Genomic DNA, 24,410 nt, shown 5'->3' on the forward strand with positions numbered 1-24,410 from the left:
TAAAAAGATTCCAACATATATTTTCTTAATCTTCAAAAACATAAAATCCATTTGTTATTTTTGTAAAAATTAATCATCGTGCACACATATTGTGTGTAATATATAAACTGATAATAACAAATACTATACTTACTCTTAATTAAAAGGTCCTCATAAATTGAATAAGAATGTGTAAGTCCATATAATAGTACAATGCAAGGATGATACTCAAAACTGACACTCGAGTATCCTAAACCACAGCCGAGAAAAGTATGATTTCTAATAAAAAGTCAAGAAAAGCAATGTAAGGGGTATTTATAAAAGATTTTTTGTTTATTACCAATTTTAAAATGTGGGGCTATGGCGAACTTTAGATTCCTAATTAATTAATGAAAAAAATTCTTAAAAATATACCACAATTAAATTTTAAATTCTAAACCTCTCATTGATTATATATCACAACTGAATCTAAAACTCTATATCTCTAATTGATTAAAAAAAATTTTTTTAATAATATACAATAACTAAGTCTTAATTTTTGATATCTAATTGACGTGTATATAAAAACTAATAATAAATTTTAGAATTATTTTTAATGTAAAAAGTAAAAAAAAATATTAACATAATTTCATTTTGATCTTCATTTAAGTTAGTAAAGATCAAATAAGTAAGATTATTATTTTATTTTATTATTTTTAAGAAATTTTATATTATTAATTAGATCAAATCTAAAATGAATTAAATTATTAATACAATTATTTAAATTTGACTTAATTTCTTTTTTATTTAAACTTAATTTATATTAATTTAGATGTTATTACATTTTAAATAAAATTTATTAGATTGTTTACCATTTTTATATTTTTAACTTATTTAGTTCAATCAACTTGATATTACAAATTTCTTTATTCATTTTTAAAATAATTTTATTTATTTATAAGTTCAATAAGAACTTTATTAACAACGAGATACTAACTTTAATGCGAGCAAAACACCAAATTTATTCATGATCTAAATACCAAATTTACTCGCTAACATTTAATTCATTTATAATCCTAATTTAATTTTCTTTGTCAATCAATTTGTATTCCAGCAATAAAACAATTATCTATTTATAGCTTTAAGCTTTAACAAGTTAATAGCACCTCAAGGTTTATCCCTACTCCACAAATTACGGATCAAGGGATGATCCATTGATGTGAACCCTTGATTTGAATAGACCCCACCTATTTAAAGATAAAATCCATCCAAATCAAGAATCCTCATGTAATAAACCATCCCTTAATCCGCAATTTACAAACCAGAAGATCTGCTCTCGATTTAACCAGGTTGATTATCCCTTTGTAAATTTACAAAATTTACAAAGACCGAAAAATTATCCTCCCAGGCTAATTTCGATTTCCTAATTCTCCCTCCTAATAGTGTGGACTGTGGAATGATCATAAAACTTAACGAGTCAATGGAAAATGACTTAACAATTTCATAATCATGTGGCAAAAGGCGAACAATTTCATAATCATGACACAATTAAGGATGGAGATTTTAGAGCAAATATTCATTACCTTAATGCAAGATATAACATTCTTATTGCCAAGCTACAGCAGGTTCCTTCAACCAATTGGTAGGTTCTTTATACATCTATTATTGACTTTATCAACAGACAATATTATTGTCAGAAATGTTCTAGCTTGAGCATATTTTTAGTATGTGTGAGTTTATACTGATTATTAGTTGGTTAAAAAAAAAACATGAAAACAATTTTATGGCCGAAGTGTTTGGCCAATGAAAAGAAACACCAAAAAACACAACTATATGAGATTGACTGAAGAAGCAAATCAGAAAAATACATACTAAATCACCGAAAAACTAAGCGCTGCTGACACTATCGATATCGTCATGATACCTGAATGTTTCTGCTGAACCAAACTTCCTCCTTTCCTCAGAGTAGCTATTGTTAGAATCTTCACTGCTTGAGTCTTCATTGCGAGGTATATCGTGGATACTTTTAGCTACGCAATTACCTGTTGTGAGTATACACACTTGACGTAGATGGGAGATCTCGACGATAACTTTGTCCTTGTTTTGAGGAAGTGGTTGCTTCCATGGTTCTCCGTCAACTCTCATATAAGCATGATCAGCAGCGCCCTTGTGGAATTTGAATTGAACGCGATGTGCCTTGATGCCATTAGAGTATCATGTGATTCTTAGTTGAGAGTGTATCAAGAGAATAAGTGAATTGTCTCTCAAATGGCATGAGGATACCTGTGCAAGGCGAGTCCCATGTCCTCCAGGAGCAAGCAAAACAAGTCCATGCCAAGCATCCTTGAAACCGACGATCTCAAGTAGGCCATCATCGACAAATGGTGGAGTCAGCTCTCTCTGAAGATATTAGACTTCAGAAGATACAAACGATAAATACGAACAGTATATTTGGTCAGGAAAAAAAGAACTAACATCTTGTTGTTTCTTCTTATCTGGTGTTCCCCAAGGATTCAATCCCCCAGAAAAGCTGGGCAAGTTAAGACAAACAATTGACCTGATGCTGTATAATGAAAATAAACAGCAGACTTAGCAGTGATCACTAGCATTGCCTTAGTAAACAAAGGTTACTAGAAATATTATGATATTTAGGTAACTTGAGCTGGTAGAAAATCTTTGCAAAAACATTAGATGTGTCTAGATTGCTACAGTTAGAAATACTTGGAGTTCGATAGAGAAGTGTCAGTTTCACCTGCGAGGAACATGAAGCTTCTCCCAGTTGCCAGTCTTTCTTATGATCTTCATTGTTGCAAGCTGAGCTATGTTCCTGCAATCAAGAAAGAAAAATTATTTTAATCCCAAAATTATAGTTAAATTGGACTTTGTTCAGAAAGTGGAACATATTCTTCCTGATAAACTAAATATTAATTCGTAACTTCACGTCACACAGTTCTTCAATGACAAATTACAACGTGATGAATGGGCTAACTGTCCTACTTAAGACAAAAATTACAGCCAAGTTTATAACTTATCGCTGGCAAGAGCACCAAAGGATGGAAGAGAATGGGCATGAGACGAGTTAAAAATGGACTAAGTAACAAATGTGAGACAAGGAAATCTTCCCTCCGAACAAAAATAATACATTTCATTGGAAAAGTTAATATATTGGCCTTTTAGAACCATAAGACTAACAAGAATAGTACAATACAATTACCTAATGCCTCGAAGTTAATAAGAATTACTAATTAAGCAATAGGAATACTATGGATTTGTTGCCCTTTACCATCAGTGCAACTTAAAATTCGAGACGACTACTTATCCTATGTTGGATTTTGATTAGGCTGTGCAACTTATTGTGTCATACAACTGCCAATTCTACAGAAGATATGTGAGGGTTTAACTTCCTAAGCCTATTGCAAAATAGTTGAATGTCTTTGTCAACGAAGATGCTAGTGAATTAACAGGTCACAAATAGAAATTTAATTTGCTAGGATGACTCCTAAACTCCTAATATGCCTAATATAGGCAAGAAATGGTTTGTTTATTATGGTTAGACGCTCTCAAAAAGTTAAGATGTTATCAAAGAGGGAACAAATTAACTTGACTGTGAATATGATAATAAAATGAAAAGGACAATTCAATTAGTGTGAGATAAAATAATCGTCTCAAGTTCAAGAAAATGAAACAGCCAAAAGATGGCATAGGCCACAATGTCCTGCAAGATTGTCAGCTGTGTATATTGCAGAGCTTCTAATGCTATGTAACTTGTCTTTTTGCAGTAATGGTCACAAAAATATTGAATTTCTTATAATTTTTGTCACGCATCAACTACAAAGTAATGTTCAGATTGATAGAAATAACTGACAGAATGGCTATGAATATTCCAACAGCTACAACTTCAGTAATAGTGCTAACAAGAATTTGACAAAATAACATAGCAAATTTTGTAGCTATCTTGATCTGTAGTATTCAGTAGTAAAATATTAATGGAAAATCACCTTGAAGAAGGATGAAATAGAGATGTACAAAACCATCTTTGCGTACATCCAAGCTTCAAGTAGGTCATCTGCATTCCAGTAGATGATACTGTTTTAATGAAATAAGACAAGCTCAACAAATAGAGGGATCGATTGTAGGAACAAGCGCTTTTGTTATAGTTGAATGAATCAGTGTCAGCATAATCAAGAGATACAACATACCCTTTACCAAATTACAACAGCAGCAACGAAAAATATACCTGATTAGCTAACTGGTTCTTGAACTTTTCTGGGTTCTTCTTCCTCTCAGCATGGAATGCAAATGACACTTGTGCATCCATTCCTAGAATATACAACATGATATTAAAGGGGCCATTAGCACATATGCACTTATGGAAACAGAAAATTACCAAAAATAAAGGATCTTTTTAGTTGCATAATGAAAATAGAGAAATTTTCCAACAAAGAATAATTTTATCTTATCTGTTCTTATTTTGTAAAACTGGACGTAGAAGACAAATTAGGATAAATAAATTATTACTGCATGGAGAAAATATGGAAATGAGCATTGCTTGTATGAGTTTTTTTTGACATTTTGTCAATACTAAAGTATCATGAATATTTATGACAAGTCAAGCCCTTCATGTCACGTTATGAAGCACCACTAGATCACAAAGCAGTGATATCTTGGAACTCTTACCAATGCTAAAGTAGTTCCAGAATCCCCCACGAAATGTTTGGTAGCCTTGCTGAAAGGTTGATATGAATAAGTTTTAGACTTTGTATCCATATAGTAACCATATTTGAAATGTCAAATGATGCTATTAGAATAAAACTATCCAAAATGACAAAAAAAAAAAACCAAATAAATTGATTTTCATCCTGGAATTTTGTTTAATCCAGCTATTTTATAGTAAGAGACTAAGGATCCACCCTAATCATAAGAAGAAATTAGAATTTTGATAAGCAGGAAATCATCATCATCAATTCTCCCAACTATATAAGGTTTGCTACATGAATCATTCCATTGAACTCCATGCAAGGCGATATCACCAATAATATTCAAATTACTTAAATCTTTTTTATTATGTTGACTAATATTTTCTATAGTCTCCCTCAACTTTGTTCCACCTTGCATTACAATAGATGCAACTCTTCTAATTATACAATTTATTGATCATCTTTTAAATATTTTCTTACCACCTCAACTTATTCTCTATTTTATCATCTATTAGAGCAACACATATTTGCTCTTTCATATAAGAATTTGTTATTTCATCCTTTCTAGTAACTCAATACTTGTAGATTTTTATCCCTGCTATATTAACTTTTAGCGTGTGTTGTTGCTTAACAAACACACCTCTGATTATGATGAATCATACCACAATCTTATAAAGCTTAGCCTATGCAGATATGATGACCACACAATATTCCAAAAGCTCTTCCCCACTTCAACCACCTATTCTACTGACACTACAGTTAATATATTAATTTTTATCCTTTTGTTCACCTTATCTTAAAATCTCTAGTTTCTAAAATTTTCTTCCATAATTCAAGCTCAAGGTTTAATCAAAGTATTATCTCATCAATTAATACAATTTAGAAAGCAAGAAATCATTTGAATAAAGATAACTAAAATACTTTCAAATTGCAAAAGGCAACATTGATAAAAACTGTATAAATCTATTAAATAAAAATCTTAAGTTACATGGATTTTACTTAATATAATTAAAAGATAATTAAATGAGGTCTAAATAGGCTAAGTATTACTACGGATATGACCTTACATGGAGCTCAACGGTAGGAATACCTTGTGGTTGTAGTATATATGATCTATTATGACTAATGACAATATCGATAATCTTCTCATCACTATTAGTATTATTAACGAATATTTCTTTCATGAAATTGGAAGAAATGAAATGAATCCAATACCTCAAGCATTGATGTATACTAATTTGCTTAGGCATTATTGGTTCGAGCGGTTCTGGATTAGACCTTCTTCCCATAGGTTTGAGTTATAAATTTTTAAAAAAAAAAAGTAAATAAAACTAGACATGCACCTTGCCAACAAACAATGTAGTCTACTCTAATCAAGGGAAATAGAGAACACAAAAAAAAAAAAAAAACAGTTAATGCCCAAAGATAAACAATTACCAAAAGTGAAATCTGCTTGTACTGGAAAAGTAGTGTGTGTGTTTTTTACCATATTCAATGAGCTTGTCTGTGAAACACACCGAAACACATGCATAGCATGAGGTAGTTCTAAAGGTGAAATTGGATCACATGAACCTTCCTTTGGAACTTGCTTTTTCATAATAATATGCCAGCTGGGGGAAAAAAAAAAAAGATGCAGCTTGAGTTGGGTTTTAAACCTTCAAAACATATGAGAATAACAGAATTTCCTCAATTCTATTGCACTATTTCAACTTCAGAGCAGCTTGATGACATAAATTTTCTTAAGACAATGAAAAGTTGAAACAAAATGTTGGGCTTAGCTGTTTATGCATAAATAGGCTTGTAATCCATCTTGATATATTTGGTCCAAGAAAAACCTAGTTTTCTGTCTGTTACATCCCACATAAGAAGATGCATTCAGTGTTTTCAGATTAATGAATTTGAGCTAGTACAAAGCTTAACTGAAGTAGGTTGCCCAATAAAAAAACCTCTTTCCATTCCTAATCAGAGTAAATATGTTTTTCAGAAAACATATCAGAGTACTTAATTATTCATATCATTCATCATGCGATAAAGAGGTAATTGTACAGCACATAATGGACCTGTAAAGCAAACATCAATGACTTTGATCATATAACTTCCTAGTCAATAATAATGTAAAATTTACCTATCGATCATCATTTCTCTTCCTTTCATTACTAGTTCTAGAAATGATTTGACAGATTGATAGTCTGTACCAGGATTCTTCTTTCCCTGCAATTGAATTAATATTAAAACGCAACTCACCAAATGAAGATGCATGATTAATTAAAAAACTAACTTTGACAGCATTGATTTCTCCATAATTGATGGGTTTTTTTTGGTCAGGGCTGATTTATCCTTGTTTGTAAGAAAATGTGGATATTATGATTTAATAGGTTTAGTCCCATGTTAGTTTATTAGTCATCCAAGTGTTTTGCAAAAGTCTGATATATGAGGTGGTTGATCTGTTCTGCAACATAATACAATCTTTTAGGTGTCAAGTTTCAGGAATATAAAGGGATATAATGTACAAACAACATAGTCGAAGAGACAAAAAGTTAATAAAGAACCAAATATTACATAATAGTGCATCACTGCAGATGGTGGTGAAGCAAGATTCAATTGCAAACCAAAAGAAACACTGACTATAAAGGAAAAAAATTTAACCAATAGAATCTAAACCGAATCTAAACAATGTTTATTGTAGAAATGCTCTCCTATAAGGCAAAATAAAACATTTCACTGTATTTTTTTATTCTAGTATATGCTTCTGAGAATTTGAATGTGGACCAAAGTTAATTCCGCAGACAAAATTCCACTTTAAGAGGAAAAACCTCTTTCCACCTACCCAGCCAAATGAAAACGGGATGTTGTTTCCAGTGCCTAGTGGCATTGTGGCGAGAGGAGGTGGTCGAGCAAGTTTAAGGTCACAAATTACTCCAAGAAGCCAATTTGCTGTACCATCTCCACCTGCAACCTTAATCAAGAAAATCCAAGTTATAGAGATATTCAGGGCAAGTTAATAAACCAAGAGCCAACGGTTCGTCTGCATATGCTGGAAGATGGAAACGATGAAACTACTGGACCATATGTAGTACTCACAATTAGTCTCAACCTATTTAAGATTTCAGCAGCAAGATGATCTCCTTTTGCTTTGAGTTTTTCCAAATTTCCATATATCTGGTGCAACACCTTGTCAGGAGCTTCTGATTGCAAATCAAAAACCTGGAATGCACATTCTTCACAAGTAAAATCAATTATGATATCTTTGTATCTGAGTAAATGAATTTCTCTCGGCATTTAATTAAGTACCTGAAGTTTGTTAAGAACTTTGTGAAATGTGACAAGTAAATCACCTCCAAGCTGGCCACCACTTTTGGTATTAATGAAGACCACTACAGGACAAGCGGGTACATGAGAAAGGTGTTTTATTGGCAACTCCGCAGTAAATACGTAACTAGGAATAAAGAACTCCTTTAATATCTCATCTTTCTCAGAACTGTAGTCATCCATCTCAGAACCTTAATCTGCAACTTTTAAACAAAATCACCTCTACACAAAAATCCTGATAAAGAGCAAGAACAGTAACGATGACAATTTAAAAAACAGAATAAAGTTCAGATGCAATGATAATTTTCTTGACAGAAAAGATTCAACAGAATATTTTATGGGTTGTTCTCTACTAAAATAGTAAGATGAACACTAACTACCCACTTAAAAGAAACTTAATCTTTACAAGAACCAGCAAATACCTCGCTGTTGAAAACAGCAACATAAATGATAATTTTCCACAGAATACTTCATCGATTATTTCTAACAAAACTAGCAAGATGAACACTAGCTATCTGCTCAAAAAGAAAAGTACTCTTTAGGCAACCATCAAATTCCTTGCTATAAAAACAAAGATCTATAGAATAGAGAACTCAAAGAAACATTCTTAATAAACAAGATAACCTTATCAGATTACCTAACCCATCAAAACATAGGTCACCAGAACAATCAACGTCGACAAAGTCATAAATCAATAGAATACTTTATCGACTAATATAAAACCAAATTAGCAAGGTTTTCACTAACTACCCACTTAAAAAGAAACATAGTCTCTACGCAACCATCAAATCCCTCGCTGTTAAAAAAAAACAACATAATGACCCCCTGACAAAGACATCCTAAATATGTTAATCACAGATCTATAGCAAGATCCTTAATGAACGAGAAAACCTTGTATTAAAACTTCACATTCGATTAATCGAACCTGTCAAAATATAGATCAACGGAGCAGCCGAGCAGTGAATGCCCCAAAAGTCAGAAATCAAAATCAGTCCTCGACCTATCCATCGCAAACTGAAGAGAGGAAAGTTTAGGGGAAAAAAATCAACTTTTTTCACACGCCATTTCGAACGAGTACGAACCCACTCCAAAAAAGAGAGGAAAGAAAAAAAAGCCCCGATTCGCCCGAAATTAGAAACTCAAGAGCGAAAAGCAACCGAACGAGGACTACTGGAAGTCTGGAACCCTGGATTGGACTCCGGAGACGCTTATCCGAGGACTATAGAATCAGCCGAAAGCGATCTCGAGAAGAAGTGCGATTCCTTTCCCCCGACAATTATCCGCGTGCAGGAAGGAGGGAATGAAAGGTATTCATACTGATGGGCGTCGCAGGTTGGTTCGGATCCTATCCAAGGATGGCGTAATTCGAGAATATGCAAGAGGAGAAATTGACTTGGTTGTTCGAATATTAAGCGTCCGATGATAATCGGACGGCTAACTAAACGGAGACGCGTGGGGCTTGGCGTTGGTGCGAAGCAAAGTGGAGATTCTGGATTCGAAGTTGAGCATTTCTTTGGCACGGATCCTCTGTTTCGAATCCTCTGAAATGTTGTGATTTAGATAAAGGTGGCTGGAATTTGGTGGTTCCAATTGTTTACGACGTAATCAGTTCATTAATTTCGTAGGTATATATATGCTTTTAATACAGGTGTTTATAAGGTCTATCCACTTAACACTTTTTTAGTAAAAGCATTTAATGACTAGAATCGTATCTAGGATCATAATGAATTTTGATAGTGCTCTGGAACAGGTCAAATCCGTCACATGGTCCTGGCGAAGCGGATCCTTGGTCCGCATTTTGCGATGGTCCCTTATATATAGATCGATAATCCGCATCTATAAAATAAGATTAAGACATATAAAAAGATATCTTCTGGTCTATTTTGTGACCTAGAGAATCTTCTTTGTATCTTGACAGGCCAATCGACCCACATAAGTTAGGGGGTTAGACGGACCGTGAGTAGTTAAAAAATATATTAAAAATTTTAAATGGTGGATTAAGGACGTCAATTTGAGTATTGAATTTTTAAAATTTTTATTTTAAATTTTAAAAGATTTTTTTAGACGGGACAGGCTAATTAAGTCCGTGAATTGATAAAATTTTAATATAATTTATTTAAAATATTTAACGGAGTGGATCAATCCTGTAACCTCAATCTAAATTGATGACTACTCATTTAGAACATTCACAATCCTGAAATCTGAAATCTCTCCATAAACTCTTTCATTATCATATCTATGTCAAGTCAAAATTAAAAAATTTCACAAATCTCCTTACAACTTCTAACCAACTTCTTTATCCGTCTCACACTTTCCAATTATATTTTACTTAATATATAAATAAAATTTAAATTCATAAATTACCACTAAATACTATTTAATAATTAAAAATAAATTATATTATTTGAAATAAAAAACCTAAATAAAAAAAACATTAACTTTTTAGATTTAAATTAAAACAATTATTTTAATTTAAAATAAAATAAATAAAAATAAAACTTTGAGAGCCACTTCTTCCTAAAAACGAGGGAGCTCCCTCCCACTATAGGAGAAAGATGTTGGTTATTATCTCTAATTGATGGGCTTAATTTATCGTTCAATTTTATCAAAGTTTTTGGTTTTCCATTGACCTAAAGTTTTTCGACGTCGTCACACCTAAGCTCTTTGGAAGACTTTGTTTTTCTTTCCGCTACATTTTCTTCCACAGAGATTATTTCTAGACGACGCTAAAGATAAGAATGATTTTTTAATCAGATTCCTTGTTATATTTGTTTATGTATTTATTTTTTTATGTCTTGTCTTCGATGAAACGAAGATTCATGCTCACACGTTCTTGTATTTATTTTTCTTGGTTTTGTCATTTTTATGGTAATAAAGTTTAGATTTTTCGTCGATTTGTTGTTTGTATGTTAGATTAAGTTTTCCTAATATAATATAATTTTTAATCGTTGAAAATCATGTAAGAGAAAACTAGGATAAACTTGTTTTTCGTGTTTCTGCAAAAAATACGAAGAACGGCGAAAATTATCACTATTTAACTTAATATTAGGTAAAATTATGATGATTCAATCGATTACTTTGATCAAACAATTGATTGTCGGCTCTAAAATTTTGAAAAAACGATTAAAGATTTTAATCGATTAAAAATCTTAGATTTACGGTTACGTCTGATCCTATCCGAGAGTCGAGTCGATGGATGCTGGGGACGTGGCTCTCTCTGTTGCCTTCGGATGACCTCCAAGACGACGTGGGCCTTCAGCGAACCTGCAACAAAGGCGAGTCGGGAAGGGAGTTCCCGACGACGACCCTCCGACGCACAAGTCAGGCAATGGTGAGATGAAGCAGAAGCAAAGTAACGAGACTGTAGCTACAGTGAAGAATATTGCATACCTCCGTCGAAGTCTAGGGGTCCTTATATAGGATCCCGAGGAGGCACGTTCACGCTCTTTGAGGCGTGCACACTCTCCAAAGCATACCTCATAATGGACGTGCCAGAAAAATGTGTCTAACGCTATACCGCAACCGTCCAAGCATATCTCTGACATGACAGTGGAAACTTCCACCATATGATCTTTTGTCCGGTCCGGCCGCCGACCATGCTGTCCGTCGACGGCGCATGTCTCGAGAAGGATATCGTCAGCTGTCCATTTTGTCCTCTTTTGTGTCTCTTGTCCGTTACTAGACCGAGCCGGGGGGGGCGCTCGGCCTCCTTGGCATTCGGGAGTGAAAAACGTACTGGGCCGAGCGAGAAAGCCGCTCGGTCATATACTCGAACGGGCTTGCAGCCGTAGTTGTTCGTAACTCAGCCGAGCGGACAGAGCGGCTCAGCGTATCGGCTCTTTTATATGAGAACCCCTGAGCATCGGAAACTCGACCTGCAGTCGAGATGTCTTCGCGTCGGCCCTGGCGCTATCCAAGCCGATCGGCTAGGTAACCCCTCCGATCGGCAAGACCCTTGGGCTGACCATCTTGACTTTGACTTCCACGTGTCATTTGACCACTGTACGGTCGGGCCTCCTCCTTCACCACCGGATCACGTGCCTTCCCCTCAAGTCTAGTCGAAGGAGGCGGTAAGTCTGACTGACTAAACTATTAGCTTGGTGGCGTAACGGCCGCTCGGCCACTGATGTGAGTGCCTCTCCGCCCGGGCACTGTGAAGGTGTTGGTTAATCCTAGGAAAACTTACCGGTTCTACTGTACAAAAATTTTTGTACAAGTGTCGAACCTTTCCTTAAATAACCTATTGTGTTCTTTAGAAATTAAATCAGGAATCACAGACGGAACTTAACATCATTGATTCCAAATTTAACTTATATGTTCTTAATGGTTTAGATTTGAATCGCAAGCGGAACTTAACACTATTGATTCAAATCTACCTAAATTATTAATTCCATAAATATTAATTTCCAAAATTGGCTTCCAGGACTGCATGGCGAGGCACATGGCCTTCTTGGATATGGGAGCAACCACCACCGCCTAGGTAAAGCCTTTTAAGGAAAGCTAATATTTATTTCCTTAAATAACTTTAGGTTAACCAAAAAGAACAATCGAATCACAAATTCGAAAAAGAAGAAAACACAAAATCGAAAAATAAATTCGATAAACTAGATCTAATTGCCTCTTGTATTTAGAATTCATACAAAGAAAAATAACTAGTATGATGCGGAAGAAAAATACTAGTTATACCTTCTCTTTGTAAGTTATTGACCTCAAGATCTTCTGCCGTATTCCTCGCCTCGCCTTGGACGTCGTGTGGGCGACGATCCTCCAAGATGAACACCACCCAAAAGCTTCCTCCTTCTTCTTCTAAAATCCGGCCACCACCACCACCAAGGAGAAGAGAGCAAAGGGAGAGGAAGAAGGGAGAGGGCCGACCACACCAAGAGATCACCCAAGCAAAAGAATAAGAGTTGTGTCTCATGAAGCCCCCTCACCCCTTCTTTTATATTACTTGTCCAAGGCAAATAAGGAAAAACCTTTTACAAAAAATAAAATCATCCAAGAGTTTTTCCTTTTCCCTTTTTATTTTTCCTTTTCTTTCCTCTTGATTGAATCAATCATCAATCAATGGTTATGATCAATCCTATTTGGTTTAGGATTGAATTTGGTTTAATCCTATTGGCCGGCCCTTGCTTGGGCACCAAGCAAGGTGGCCGGCCACAATTAAAAGGAAAGGAAAAATTATTTTTAAAAATTTTACAAGAAGAAATCCTCTTATAAAATTAACAAGCTCTCTTTCCTAAAGTATGAGTTAAAAAAGGAAAGTTTCTAAAAATTAAAACCATGTTTTAAAATTTAAAAACTCTCTTATAAAATTTCCTTTTTTAACATGGTGATAGAAAATTTAAATTTTAAAACTTCTTTTCCTTTTTTTTCTTAAACCATAAGGATGGTTAAAAAAGGAAAGTTTTAAAATCTTTTAAACTCTCTATTTAAACATGTGGCTTAATTCAAATAAGGAAAGTTTTAAAAATTAAAATCTCTCTTTTAAAACCTATAGTTTTCTACAAAGAGAAGATTTTAAAAATTCAAAACAACCATCCCTTTTTGAATTATTATGGCCGGCCCCTATAAGCTTGGTCACCAAGCTATAGGGCTGGCCCCTTTCAAGAGGATATGGCCGGCCATTGCTTGTCCGACCCCCTTCTTGGACACCAAGAAGAGCCTTACATTTGGATGGACTTGAGGCTATAATGAGGCTACGACAGGGACCTAGAGGAGAAATTGGTTTTGGCCTTCTGATGAGCTTGAGTATCCCGTGTTCGCCCCGAACACACAACTCAAGTTCATCGATAATAACTCATTCCACTAGAGAGTTATTACTGCACTACCGCACCAATCCCAAATTACATTATGGGCTCCTTCTTATCATGAGTGTGTTAGTCTCCCTGTGTTTAAGATTACGAATGTCCAGTAATTAAGTAAGTTACTGACAACTCACTTAATTAATATCTAGCACCAAGAGTAGTACCACTCAACTTCATTGTCATGTTGGACTAGGTCCACCCACAGGGTTTAACATGGCAATCCTTATGAGCTCCTCTTGGGGACATTCTCAACCTAGATAACTAGGACACAGATTCCTTCTATAATCAACAACACACACTATAAGTAATATCATTTCCCAACTTATCGGGCATATTGATTTATCGAGCTAAACCTCACCCTTTGATAAGTTAAAGAAATAAATATTAAATATATGTGTTTGTTATTATATTAGGATTAAGAGTACACACTTCCATAATAACTAAGGTTTAGTTCTTTTACTAAGTCAGTACAAAAAAAACTTACCTAAATGATTCTACTCAATACACTTAAAGTGTATCAGTGTAATTTCTTAGTCAAGATAAACTAATACTTAATTACACTACGACTATACTGATGAGTTGTTCCTTTCCATCTTAGTCGTGAGCAACTGTTTATAATTTATAGAGAGCCGACAACATTATCTTCTGAGTGTGACACCACACTCCATGTTATGTACTATATAAATTAATTGAACAATTACATTTAACAAATAAATGCAAAATTTGACCAATGTGATTCTTTTATTTCAACAAATAAATGTTTACAAAAGCTAGGCTTTTAGTATACACTCTAACAATCTCCCACTTATACTAAAAGTCTAAGCTGCCATATCTGTTGCCTTACATCTGATTCTCATCTCCTCCACATGCCGATCAAAAGCTTTCGCCGGAAGGGCCTTTGTGAAAGGATCTGCTAGGTTATCTTCTGATGCAATCTTAGCGACGACAACTTCTCCTCGCTTGACGATGTCTCGTATCAGGTGGTACTTGCGCTCTATATGTTTACTTGCTTTATGGGCTCGTGGTTCCTTCGAGTTTGCAACTGCACCGCTATTATCACAATAAATTGTGATGATCTTGGGCAAACCAGGAATCACATCTAAGTCCATTAGAAAGTTCCTGAGCCACACAGCTTCTTTTGCTGCCTCAGAGGCTGCAACATACTCAGCTTCCATTGTTGATTCCGAGACGCATTTCTGCTTAACACTCCTCCATGTAATCGCTCCACCTCCTAGAGTAAACACATAGCCTAATGTTGACTTACTATTGTCCCTATCTGATTGCAAGTCCGAATCCGTGTAACCCACAGGGAGTAACTCGTCTGCTTGGTAAACTAGCATATAATCTCTAGTCCTTCTCAGATACTTCAATATATGTTATACCGCAGTCCAATGTCCTTGTCCAGGGTTACTCTGATATCTGCTGACCATGCCCACGGCAAAATAGATATCAGGTCTCGTACACAGCATTGCATATATAAGACTTCCTACAGCTGAAGCATAAGGAATTGTCTTTATGTCCTCAATCTCCTTTGATGTCTTCGGAGACATCTCTTTAGATAAGGCTACTCCATGCCTAAAAGGTAAGAAACCTTTCTTAGAGTTCTGCATGCTAAAACGAGTAAGGATTGTATCTATATATGAAGCTTGGGATAGACACAACATTCTTTTCTTGCGATCCCTTATAACTTTGATCCCAAGAATGTGTGCACATTCTCCTAAGTCCTTCATATCAAATTGTTTGTACAACCATACCCTTACGTCCGATAATACCTTGACATTATTGTCAATTAACAAAATATCATATACGTATAGTACAAGAAATACCACCACGTTTCCGTTACACTTCTTGTATACACAAGACTCATCCGGACACTGAATATATCCATATGACTGGATTACTTCGTTAAACCGGATGTTCCAAGATCTTGAAGCTTCCTTCAATCCGTAAATGGACCGATTAAGCTTGCACACTAGATGCTCTTTGCCTTTTTCAATGAACCCTTCTGGTTGTTTCATATGGATGTTTTCTTCAAGACTTCCGTTAAGGAAAGATGTCTTGACATCCATTTGCCAAATCTCATAATCCATATGAGCAGCAATGGATAAGAGTATCCGGATAGACTTAAGCATGGCTACCGGCGAAAAAGTCTCCTCATAGTCGATTCCCTCTTTCTGAGTATACACTTTCGCAACAAGCCTTGCTTTGAAGGTTTCTACCTTCCCATCTGCCCCTCTTTTCCTTTTGTAGATCCACTTGCATCCAACGGCTTTTACACCATCAGGTGGTTCTACAAGCTCCCAGACCTTATTAGAGTACATAGACTCTATTTCAGAATTCATTGCCTTTTGCCAAGATACTGCATCTATATCTTGGAGTGCTTCATCATATGTCCGAGGATCAGGTTCATGTTTACCCAGGATCAAGTCCGAAAACTCTCTCAAAAACATGAATCTCTCAGGTTGCCTTACAACCCTCCTACTACGACGAGGCACCGTCTGTGGTTGTGTATCATGTGCAACACGTGTTGCAGTCTCTTGTGGTACTTCATCTTGTACTGTTGGTACTGAAGTAGACGTGTCCTCTCTAATTTCTTCTAGAACTATTTCACTCATGGGCTTATGGTTCATTACATAATCTTCTTCTAAAAATCGAGCATTGGTGCTAACAATGATCTTCTGATTTTTAGGATTATAAAACAAACCACCTTTCGTTCCCTTAGGATATCCAACAAACAGACAAACTTCTGTACGTGATTCCAACTTGTCAGTATCTCCCTTTAGCACATGTGCTGGACTACCCCATATCCGGATATGATTTAAACTAGGCTTACGCCCATTCCATAATTCCATGGGAGTAGAAGGAACTGTTTTAGAAGGTACCATATTCAAAATGTACACTCCTGTTTCTAACGCATATCCCCAAAACGAATTTGGTAATTTTGAATAACTCATCATCGATCTAACCATTTCCATAAGAGTCCTATTCCTTCGTTCTACCACACCATTCTGCTGGGGTGTACCAGGTGCAGTCAATTGGGATTGAATCCCGACTTCTGATAAGTAATTCCTAAATTCTCCAAAGAGGTATTCACCACCACGGTCAGACCGTAGTGTCTTGATACTTTTACCAAGACGTTTCTCCACATCAGCCCTATATTCTTTGAACTTGTCAAAGCATTCAGACTTGCGGCGCATCAGGTAAATGTATCCCTATCTTGAATAATCATCTATAAAGGAGACGAAGTATTTATAACCACCTCTTGCCTGAATAGACATAGGACCACATAAATCAGAATGAACCAGTTCTAACGCATCTTTGGCTCTATACCCCTTGGCCTTGAAAGGTCTCTTGGTCATTTTACCTTCCAAGCAGGATTCACATGTTGAAAAATTTTCCAACTCTAATGAACCCAATAGTCCATCGGCTACAAGCCTTTGAATCCTACTTAAGTTAATATGTCCAAGCCTTAGATGCCAAAGATATGTTTGGTTCATTTCCGAAGGTTCTTTTCTCTTATTAGAGTTAGAAGATGTGTTATTAATTTTCATATTTTGCTTTGTGAGAGAAATTAGATTTAAAGTGTATAAATTGCCAACCAATTCACCAGAACAAATAATCACCTTATTTCTCTTTATAACGACATTGTTACTAAAGGAAACTGAATATTCATCCATATACAGTTTAGAAACTGGAATTAAATTCTTTCTAAAACTGGGTACATAAAGATAATTTCTTAAAATCAAATTTCTATTCCTATCAAAAGATAAGTAGACGTCTCCCACTGCAACAGCCGCCACCTTAGTAGCATTGCCCATGTAGACAGTTATCTCTCCATCAAATAGTCGCCGGGTTTCCTGGAACCCCTGCAAAGAATTACAGACATGATCAGTAGCTCCAATATCTACACACCAGGTGCTGGTAGATAACACCGCTAAACATGTTTCAACTACTAGAGTATGAGATATACCTTTATTGTTCTGGTTCCTACAAGGACAGTCTGCTTTCCAATGTCCAGACTGCTTGCAGATGAAGCACTTGCCCTTCGGCTTCTTCATTCCAGCTTTCTGTCCTGTACTCTGAGGTTTATTCACCTTCTTTGCTAAAAAGACTTGTTTCTTCTTCTTCTTGCCTTTTGACTTAGAAGTAGAACCATTTTCAGCATAGTTAATCTGAGAACTGTGACGAAATATTCCTTCTGCTGCTTGTAGTTCTGTCAGAAGTTCCGCCAACGTATACTCTCTTTTGTTCATGTTATAGTTCAGGCGGAACTGCTCAAAACTTCTGGGTAGCGTTTGGAGAATTATATCGACCTGGGTTTCCCCATCGATTTCTCCTCCAATGACTTGTATTTCATTTAGATAAGCCATCATTTTGAGGATATGATCCCTTACGGGTGCCCCCTCAGACATGGTGGCTGTCATTAACTTCCTCATTGCCTCTTACCTAGCAGTCCGACTTTGGTGCCCAAAGAGTTCTTTGAGATTGTTCATTATATCATAAGCTGTTGGTAAATCTTGATGTTGATGTTGCAATACATTTGACATTGATGCCAAAATGTAACACCGCGCCATCTCATCAGCTTTTACTCATTTCTTATGATACTCAATCTCCTCTGGGGTAGAGTCACCGTCAGGTGCATCAGGGCAAGCCTTAGTCAGTACAAACTTATAGCTTTCAGCAGTAAGAACTATGTCCAAGTTTCTTTTCCAATCAATATAGTTGGGACCAATAAGTTTGTTCTCTTTCAGTATAATGGCTAATGGGTTGAAAGTCATCCTAAGAATCACAAAAGTAAACTTTGGTCAAGACTCTAAATTTAGAATAATATTGATTCCTCAAACAATACTATTTTAAATTAACCAACACCTCAAATCACCGTGAATATTGCATGCCACGTTAGTGTGGACGTATACAAATTCATCATTTGTAAGAGGAGGGGGTGACCCATTAATTTTATTATCTTGTCATCTTAACTTTATGATAAATAAAATTAATAGTTGGTTTCACTTTGGTCACACAAGACAATAGTAGTGACTCCGTTGGGGAAGATACTATTGAATGCGTCTAAGTGTATATTATTACTTGATACTAAGTCCATTAAATAGGATTGTGCCCCTTCAGTTGGAGAAGATCACACGCTCCTAAATAATTTCCTTTAACCATCCATAAAAGGAAATTTGATCTAGTGATCCGCAACAAACCCATCGTTGTGGAGGGAGGCACTCAAAGCCAACACGCAAGCTTGCTGCATCACTTACAAACCAGTAATGGAGACCATGAGATTTATTAAAATCCCTCTCCCACTTAGTTATTTAGAAATGAGGATTTTAACCTATGCTAGCATACATCACATGCATATAAACATCACAGTAAATAAAAGTAATAAATTTAGAAATTAATTTTCCAACTATTATGAAATTTTCCATCACTGTCTTCAATATGCTCCAACCCTAGCTACTGTCATCTTTAGCCACCGCCATCGAGTCGAGTTGTCACATCCTTCTTGCTTCTTATTCCGCTGCGCCTCTGGTGCTCCGAAAGTACCTCGCCTCGTAAGAATCCGATCCGCGACAAAAATAGAATTTTACATATGTCGATCCTATATTCCACGAGGGAATGTACATGTATTCTAGATCGAACAAAAACAAAATTCTAAAAATAATACAGCTCCTGCTGTATTTTGTACATACAATCATGCACACAAATAATGCTCTTGACATGTCCAAGGGTCCAATCACACACAATATCAAAAAGCCATAATAGTTGGAGCCTGCAACCAAAGAGTTAGCACATCCTACTATTTTCCTGTCTAAATTATGCATGATATGTGCATAACCTATTTGAATTCTAAAAATACACAGAGGCAAATCCTAGCTCTGATACCAATTGTTGGTTAATCCTAGGAAAATTTACCGGTTCCACTGTACAAAAATTTTTGTACAAGTGTTGAACCTTTCCTTAAATAACCTATTGTGTTCTTTAGAAATTAAATCATGAATCGCAGACGGAACTTAACATCATTGATTCCAAATTTAACTTATCTGTTCTTAATGGTTTAGATTTGAATCGCAAGCGGAACTTAACACTATTGATTCAAATCTACCTAAATTATTAATTCCATAAATATTAATTTCCAAAATTGACTTCCAGGACTGCATGGCGAGGCACATGACCTTCTTGGATATGGGAGCAACCACCACCGCCTAGGTAAAGCCTTTTAAGGAAAGCTAATATTTATTTCCTTAAATAACTTTAGGTTAACCAAAAAGAACAATCGAATCACAAATTCGAAAAAGAAGAAAACACAAAATCGAAAAATAAATTCGATAAACTAGATCTAATTGCCTCTTGTATTTAGAATTCATACAAAGAAAAATAACTAGTATGATGCGGAAGAAAAATACTAGTTATACCTTCTCTTTGTAAGTTAATGATCTCAAGATCTTCTGCCGTATTCCTCGCCTCGCCTTGGACGTCGTGTGGGCGACGATCCTCCAAGATGAACACCACCCAAAAGCTTCCTCCTTCTTCTTCTAAAATCCGGCCACCACCACCACCAAGGAGAAGAGAGCAAAAGGAGAGGAAGAAGGGAGAGGGCCGACCACCAAGAGATCACCCAAGCAAAAGAATAAGAGTTGTGTCTCATGAAGCCCCCCACCCCTTCTTTTATATTACTTGCCCAAGGCAAATAAGGAAAAACCTTTTACAAAAAATAAAATCATCCAAGAGTTTTTCCTTTTCCCTTTTTATTTTTCCTTTTCTTTCCTCTTGATTGAATCAATCATCAATCAATGGTTATGATCAATCATATTTGGTTTAGGATTGAATTTGGTTTAATCCTATTGGCCGGCCCTTGCTTGGGCACCAAGCAAGGTGGCCGGCCACAATTAAAAGGAAAGAAAAAATAATTTTTAAAAATTTTACAAGAAGAAATCCTCTTATAAAATTAACAAGCTCTCTTTCCTAAAGTATGAGTTAAAAAAAGGAAAGTTTCTAAAAATTAAAACCATGTTTTAAAATTTAAAAACTCTCTTATAAAATTTCCTTTTTTAATATGGTGACAGAAAATTTAAATTTTAAAACTTCTTTTCCTTTTTTTTCTTAAACCATAAGGATGGTTAAAAAAGGAAAGTTTTAAAATCTTTTAAACTCTCTATTTAAACATGTGGCTTAATTCAAATAAGTAAAGTTTTAAAAATTAAAATCTCTCTTTTAAAACTTATAGTTTTCTACAAAGAGAAGATTTTAAAAATTCAAAACAACCCTCCCTTTTTGAATTATTATGGCTGACCCCTACAAGCTTGGTCACCAAGCTATAGGGTCGGCCCCTTTCAAGAGGATATGGCCGGCCATTGCTTGGTCACCAAGCAATGGTCCGGCCCCCTTCTTGGACACCAAGAAGAGCCTTACATTTGAATGGACTTGAGGCTATAATGAGGCTACGACAGGGACCTAGAGGAGAAATTGGTTTTGGCCTTCCGATGAGCTTGAGTATCCCGTGTTCGCCCCTAACACACAACTCAAGTTCATCGATAATAACTCATTCCACTAGAGAGTTATTACCACACTACCGCACCAATCACAAATTACATTATGGGCTCCTTCTTATCATGAGTGTGTTAGTCTCCCTGTGTTTAAGATTACGAATGTCCAGTAATTAAGTAAGTTACTGACAACTCACTTAATTAATATCTAACACCAAGAGTAGTACCACTCAACTTCATTGTCATGTTGGACTAGGTCCATCTGCAGGGTTTAACATGACAATCCTTATGAGCTCCTTTTGGGGGCATTCTCAACCTAGATAACTAGGACACAGATTCCTTCTATAATCAACAACACACACTATAAGTAATATCATTTCCCAACTTATCGGGTATATTGATTTATCGAGCTAAACCTCACCCTTTGATAAGTCAAAGAAATAAATATTAAATATATGTGTTTGTTATTATATTAGGATTAAGAGTACACACTTCCATAATAACTAAGGTTTAGTTCTTTTAATAAGTCAGTATAAAAAGAACTTACCTAAATGATCCTACTCAATACACTTAAAGTGTATCCGTGTAATTTATTAGTCAAGATAAACTAATACTTAATTATACTACGACTATACTGATGAGTTGTTCCTTTTCATCTTAGTCGTGAGCAACTGTTTATAATTTATAGAGAGCTGACAACATTATCTTCTGAGTGTGACACCTCACTCCATGTTATCTACTATATAAATTAATTGAACAATTACATTTAACAAATAAATGTAGAATTTGACCAATGTGATTCTTTTATTTCAACAAATAAATGTTTACAAAAGCTAGGCTTTTAGTATACACTCTAACAGAAGGTGCCCCGCAGACGCTCGGCGTCCCACCCGCTGGGACTTGAAAAGTTTTGCTTGTTGTTGATTGCCTTGCCGACCCGAGGGCAGTTAATGCAGACGTCTTTAGGATCTCCTCAGAATTCTTGCAAATCCTTGTCATTAAAGCCGAGCACTCGACCACGCCTGCACAATGAAGTTCATTATATGCTCCCTATGAGTTGCTGCCACGTGGCAATGCAGCCGTCACCGCCTACTCGAGCTATCAGGGCTGATGTAACCCTTGGCCCTTTGAATTCGACGGTTAGATTCACTCCTCGATCCCGTGACCTGGATCGGACGGCTCCGGTCGGTCGAGCCCAACCCTTATAAGGTCTTTTCTTCTTCCTCCGCCACTTCGCATCATCGTGCTCGCATTCAACGTCTTTGCCTGCGCTCAGTGCTCCGGCGACCCGACTTTTCGGCCTTCCGGTGATCCTCCGTTCTTTCTTCGCCCATCCTCTTGTTTAGTAAGCTCCTTTGCTCTCCTTTTTACTTTTTCGTGGCTCACTTCTCCTTCAGTCAGTGTTTTTTCCACGTCCACTAGTGTTCTCCGCTTACCTTTTCCATCGCAATCTGTTTTCTCGTTCATTGTACTGTTCCGACAATGGCCAGTACCTCTTAGCCCTCTGAACTTGCTCCTGGCCCATGGTATACGACCATAGAGTCACGGTTTGATGCGAGTGACACGGAGAATTTAATCAATGCCTTTGACCTTCCTTCTGATTTTGAACTCATTCTGGCTTTGCCTTCCGACCGGCCACACATGCCGCCGCGCGACATGATCTTTTTCTTCCGAGATCAGTTTGTGGACGGGCTGCGGTTTCCTATCCACCCTTTCATTATCGAAGTCTGTAACTTCTTTTGCATTCCGCTCGCCCAGCTCGTCCCTAATTTCTTTCGCCTTTTGTGTGGGGTTGTTGTGTTATTCAAAATCCATAACATACCTCTCCGCCCAGAGATTTTTTACTACTTTTATTATCCCAAGCAATCCGAGCTGGGTACTTATCTGTTTCAGTCTCGGATCGGCCTAGTCTTTTTTGATAAGATGCCCTCCTCTAATAAACACTGGAAGGATTACTTCTTCTTCCTGCGACTCCCCGAGCTACCTCCTTTTTGAACAAAGTGGTAGGTCGGACTTCCTACTCCTCCCGCATTAAAGAGATATAAAACCTGGCCGGACTATCTCCAAGCTGCAAATATGTTAGCCGGCCTGAAGGTCAATATCCATAAGTTGCTACCAAAGGGGGTGATGTACATTTTTGTCCTGAGTCCGAGCCGAATGAAGCTGCCGAGCAGCCTTGGTAAGGAGTTTACTTGTGTCTTTACTTTGAGTCTAACTGATTTTCTTCCTTTACTTTCGCAGCGAACATCGTGATGGAGTCCGTGCTGTTCGGCATCCTGAAGAAGAAAGCCAACGCGATCGAGGCGGCGGCAGCCAAGGAGATGGAGCGACTTGACATTGCTCCGGTAGGCTCTCACGAGGGTGAGAGCGAGGTGACTGTCGGAGAATCCGCCGCCCAGGCATCTCCTATAGAGGTGGTGGGTGAAGCAACTTCCAGCAGAGAGCCCGTCGCTCGAGGAGATGACACTGAGCTAGAGGACAATCTTCCCCTTTCCGGTCAAAAGCAACTCAGGACGGGAACCCCTTTGCGCTCGGCCACCTTAGCCGTACAATCGTCCGAGCGTTCGGGCGCGCTCTTCCCCAGAGACGATGCTCCTTCTGTCGAGGCCTTCTCTTCTAATCGGACTCCCTCCTAGCTGGATCTGTTAGTGGACCCTATTACGGTGCAGCCGGTCAGCTCCTTGCCCCCAGCCCGTCGGACGCTCCGTCGCTCGGGCATACTCTCTGCACCTGCCGACCAGCCATCTGGTCCCTCGGCGTCTGCTCACACCACGGTCGGCGGGTGTTGCACCATAAAGGTCATTCTGCACCTTCCAACTGAGGCCTTCGTGACTGAATCCGATCGACCGACGACCCCTAAACACGTTATCACCATCCGAGGGTCGCTCGCCAAAGTATGGGAGGGCGCCCGCGCTTGCATCGCTGCCATGCCTCCCGGTCTACTGGCCAACAGCTACCTGCAGCACGCCACCGGTGTAAGTTTTCTGTCATAACTTATTCGCGCTACCTTTCCGATCGGTACTTAACAGCTTCGTATTTGTCAGAACTGGGTGGAAAGTGTGGTCGTCGCCAATCATATGTCGATGTTAGAAGAAGAGCTGAAGCAGCTCAAAAGTTCTGGCGGGCCGTCCTCCTCTCAAAGACCATCATAC

General features: G+C 37.0%; 1 protein-coding gene across 9 annotated transcripts; it reads right to left on the minus strand.

Moving 5' to 3' along the window:
- Positions 1 to 1,770: 1,770 nt before the first annotated feature.
- Positions 1,771 to 9,270, minus strand: LOC122052642 (diacylglycerol kinase 5-like). Of its 9 annotated transcripts, none has more exons than XM_042614267.1 (14): positions 9,122 to 9,270; positions 8,890 to 8,978; positions 7,947 to 8,161; positions 7,737 to 7,859; positions 7,483 to 7,611; positions 6,781 to 6,866; positions 6,142 to 6,265; positions 4,636 to 4,684; positions 4,196 to 4,278; positions 3,957 to 4,024; positions 2,711 to 2,785; positions 2,434 to 2,521; positions 2,242 to 2,358; positions 1,771 to 2,154 (listed from the first exon to the last, which is right to left on the minus strand). In XM_042614267.1, exons 3-14 carry the CDS (start codon positions 8,145 to 8,147, stop codon positions 1,846 to 1,848), a joined length of 1,452 nt encoding a protein of 483 aa, XP_042470201.1. In that variant the 5' UTR covers positions 8,148 to 8,161; positions 8,890 to 8,978; positions 9,122 to 9,270; the 3' UTR covers positions 1,771 to 1,845. The 9 variants fall into 9 exon arrangements, with proteins under 9 accessions (XP_042470201.1, XP_042470199.1, XP_042470204.1 ...); XM_042614265.1 differs by having other exon boundaries at positions 7,947 to 8,199; XM_042614270.1 differs by having other exon boundaries at positions 7,947 to 8,029; positions 8,093 to 8,161; positions 8,890 to 9,270.
- Positions 9,271 to 24,410: the final 15,140 nt, after the last annotated feature.

This window comes from Zingiber officinale, chromosome 3A, assembly GCF_018446385.1.
Source record: "Zingiber officinale cultivar Zhangliang chromosome 3A, Zo_v1.1, whole genome shotgun sequence".
Taxonomy (NCBI): Eukaryota; Viridiplantae; Streptophyta; class Magnoliopsida; order Zingiberales; family Zingiberaceae; genus Zingiber; species Zingiber officinale.